This window comes from Procambarus clarkii, chromosome 54 (genome assembly GCF_040958095.1).
Source record: "Procambarus clarkii isolate CNS0578487 chromosome 54, FALCON_Pclarkii_2.0, whole genome shotgun sequence".
Lineage (NCBI taxonomy): Eukaryota > Metazoa > Arthropoda > Malacostraca > Decapoda > Cambaridae > Procambarus > Procambarus clarkii.
The window spans coordinates 21,840,004-21,842,503 of NC_091203.1; the positions used below are offsets into that span (position 1 = coordinate 21,840,004).

Below are 2,500 nucleotides of genomic sequence, written 5' to 3' on the forward strand. Positions count from 1 at the left end.
ATGTCCAGTTTTTGCCCTCCCTGGCTGGGTGGGGTGGGGGGGGGTTTGAGTTGCAGGTTGTGTTGCATAGTGGAATACTTGGGGGGAGGCTTGAGTTGCAGGGCTGTGTTGCATAGTGAAATACTTGGGGAGACTTGAGTTGCAAGGTTGTGTTCCATAGTGGAATACTTGGGGAGACTTGTGATGTAGGCTGTGTTGCATAATGGAATACAAGGGCTTGAGTGTGAGGTGATGTTGCATAAATACAACACAACCTTCCCCCCCTCCCCCCACCTCCCCTCAACACACCTACACATCCAGGTAGCTCCGCCTCTCAAGTCTGTGCAACTGACAGCTGTTGATGAGTGTTTGCATTTAAAACGTCTTAATTACCGCATTTACCTAATCACTCGGACACAAGGACAAGGAGCAGTGCTTAATCTCAACAAGCTCATCTCATTACGTCTCGTTGCAAACCCGGCGTGCAACAGCAAGCTATAAGACGCCTGGCTTGCCAGTGCAACAGGCCCGGCGGAGGACATGATTACTGGGAGAGCCTCGTATAATTCCTGCAATTGGAATCATGGCGAATGAAAGAGGATTATAGTTCATTTGGAGTTACGTGAAGATTTGACGTGGTGTATGATGAATTACGGGCTGGACCTGTGTTGTAAGAGGGGGCTCTCTATGGCACATCTGTCACCTGTGTAACATCTGTCACCTGTGTAACATCTGTCACCTGTGTAACATCTGTCACCTGTGCAACATCTGTCACCTGTGTAACATCTGTCACCTGTGTAACATCTGTCACCTGTGGAACATCTGCCACCTGTGTAACCTCTGTCACCTGTGTAACATCTGCCACCTGTGCAACATCTGCCAACTGTGTTACATCTGCCACCTGTGTAACATCTGTCACCTGTGCCACATCTGCCACCTGTGTAACATCTGTCACCTGTGTAACATCTGCCACCTGTGTAACATCTGTCACCTGTGTAACATCTGCCACCTGTGTAACATCTGTCACCTGTGTAACATCTGCCACCTGTGTAACATCTGTCACCTGTGTAACATCTGCCACCTGTGTAACATCTGTCACCTGTGCAACATCTGCCACCTGTGTAACATCTGTCACCTGAGTAACATCTGCCACCTGTGTAACATCTGTCACCTGTGCACCATTTGTCACATGTGTAACACCTGTCACCTGTGCAACACCTGTCACCTGTGTAACAGCTACCACCTGTGGAACCTCTGTCACCTGTGCAGCAACAAGACCAACAAACCAAATGTTTCGTGAGTGGATGAAGCACATTTTTCTCCTGGGTTTTGTGAGGGGAATTATTGCCTTGTGTGTGTGTCTATCGGTTCCCGATATGGCCGGATGTTGGGTGTCCGGAGCAGCAACCGGCCATGACCTACAACCGGCCATGACCTACAACCGGCCATGACCTACAACCGGCTAAGACTCACGGCCGGTTGCCACTAAATGACCTATTTAGTCGCTCTTTGTTCGTGCGAATTGAGGTAGAAAGGTTAATTAAGCTGTCCTCGTAGCTTAAACCTTTCAACATCTTTCAACATTTTGATATCTTTCATGTTCGTTGCCGGAGATGCATATTCAAGAGTGGGTCTCACGTAGGTTGTGTATAGGGCCGGAGTGGCTCCTGTATCACAGTTTCTGAAGGATACACAGCCAGTGGCAGCTTGTGTGGGCATCTGGCTTCACAGATGGGGTTAAAGCCACTTTAAAGGTATTTCTCCAATTATTCAGATTAAAGAATCTGTTTTTCCCTTTCATCCTTTACTCCTGTAGTCGTTCTCTTACTCATGTGCCTGATAATAACATTGCATTTTGCTAGGTTAACTTCAAGCAGCCATTCGCTAATCACTTCTGGAACGCGTCTAAATCTGTATATAAAGTATTATTTTTCTCTATGTTCTGTCTCGGTAATTTACCAGCGTCTGCAAACATTGGCATAAAAGAGCCAGTTTCCTCTGTCAAGTCGTTGACAGGTATATAAAACTGACAGGGTGTCAACACTGGCTCTTGTGGAACTCCACTCTTCCTCTCTCTCTCCTCCTCTCTGAGGTCTCTACTATGTAACCCGGATTTTCTCACCCAGAGAGATATCTATTCCCTAGGGCGAGCCCTGGAAATAACTCCGGGTTATACATGAGATAATCCCACACGGATTTCATTTACAACGGAAACGGCACGATTTCTGTGTCTCATTGCTTTTGATGTCGGCTGAATGAGAACAATTGAACAGAAAAATGGTTTTATTACTTGTCTCTCATAGGGGAACAGTATTGAATGTTTTCTCATTGTTGATGAATATGCTCTCTCTCTCTCTCTCTCTCTCTCTCTCTCTCTCTCTCTCTCTCTCTCTCTCTCTCTCTCTCTCTCTCTCTCTCTCTCTCTCTCTCTCTCTTCTCTTGTCTCTCTATTCTCTCTCTCTCTCTCTCTCACTCTCTCTCTCTCTCTCTTGGTCTCTCTCTCTCTCTCTCTCTCTCTCTC

General features: G+C 46.8%; 1 protein-coding gene across 1 annotated transcript; it reads right to left on the reverse strand.

Annotated features, from left to right (window-relative positions):
- Positions 1-664: 664 nt before the first annotated feature.
- On the reverse strand, positions 665-1,294 carry LOC138352718 (chondroitin proteoglycan 1-like). The gene has a single exon (XM_069305300.1). The coding sequence runs from the start codon at positions 1,292-1,294 to the stop codon at positions 665-667; it is 630 nt and encodes a 209-aa protein (XP_069161401.1).
- Between the last annotated feature and the right edge of the window lie 1,206 nt (positions 1,295-2,500).

Bases quoted from the DNA above. Each gene is read 5' to 3' on its own strand.
- LOC138352718 (XM_069305300.1), bottom strand. From the start codon at position 1,294: ATGTGCTTCATCCACTCACGAAACATTTGGTTTGTTGGTCTTGTTGCT.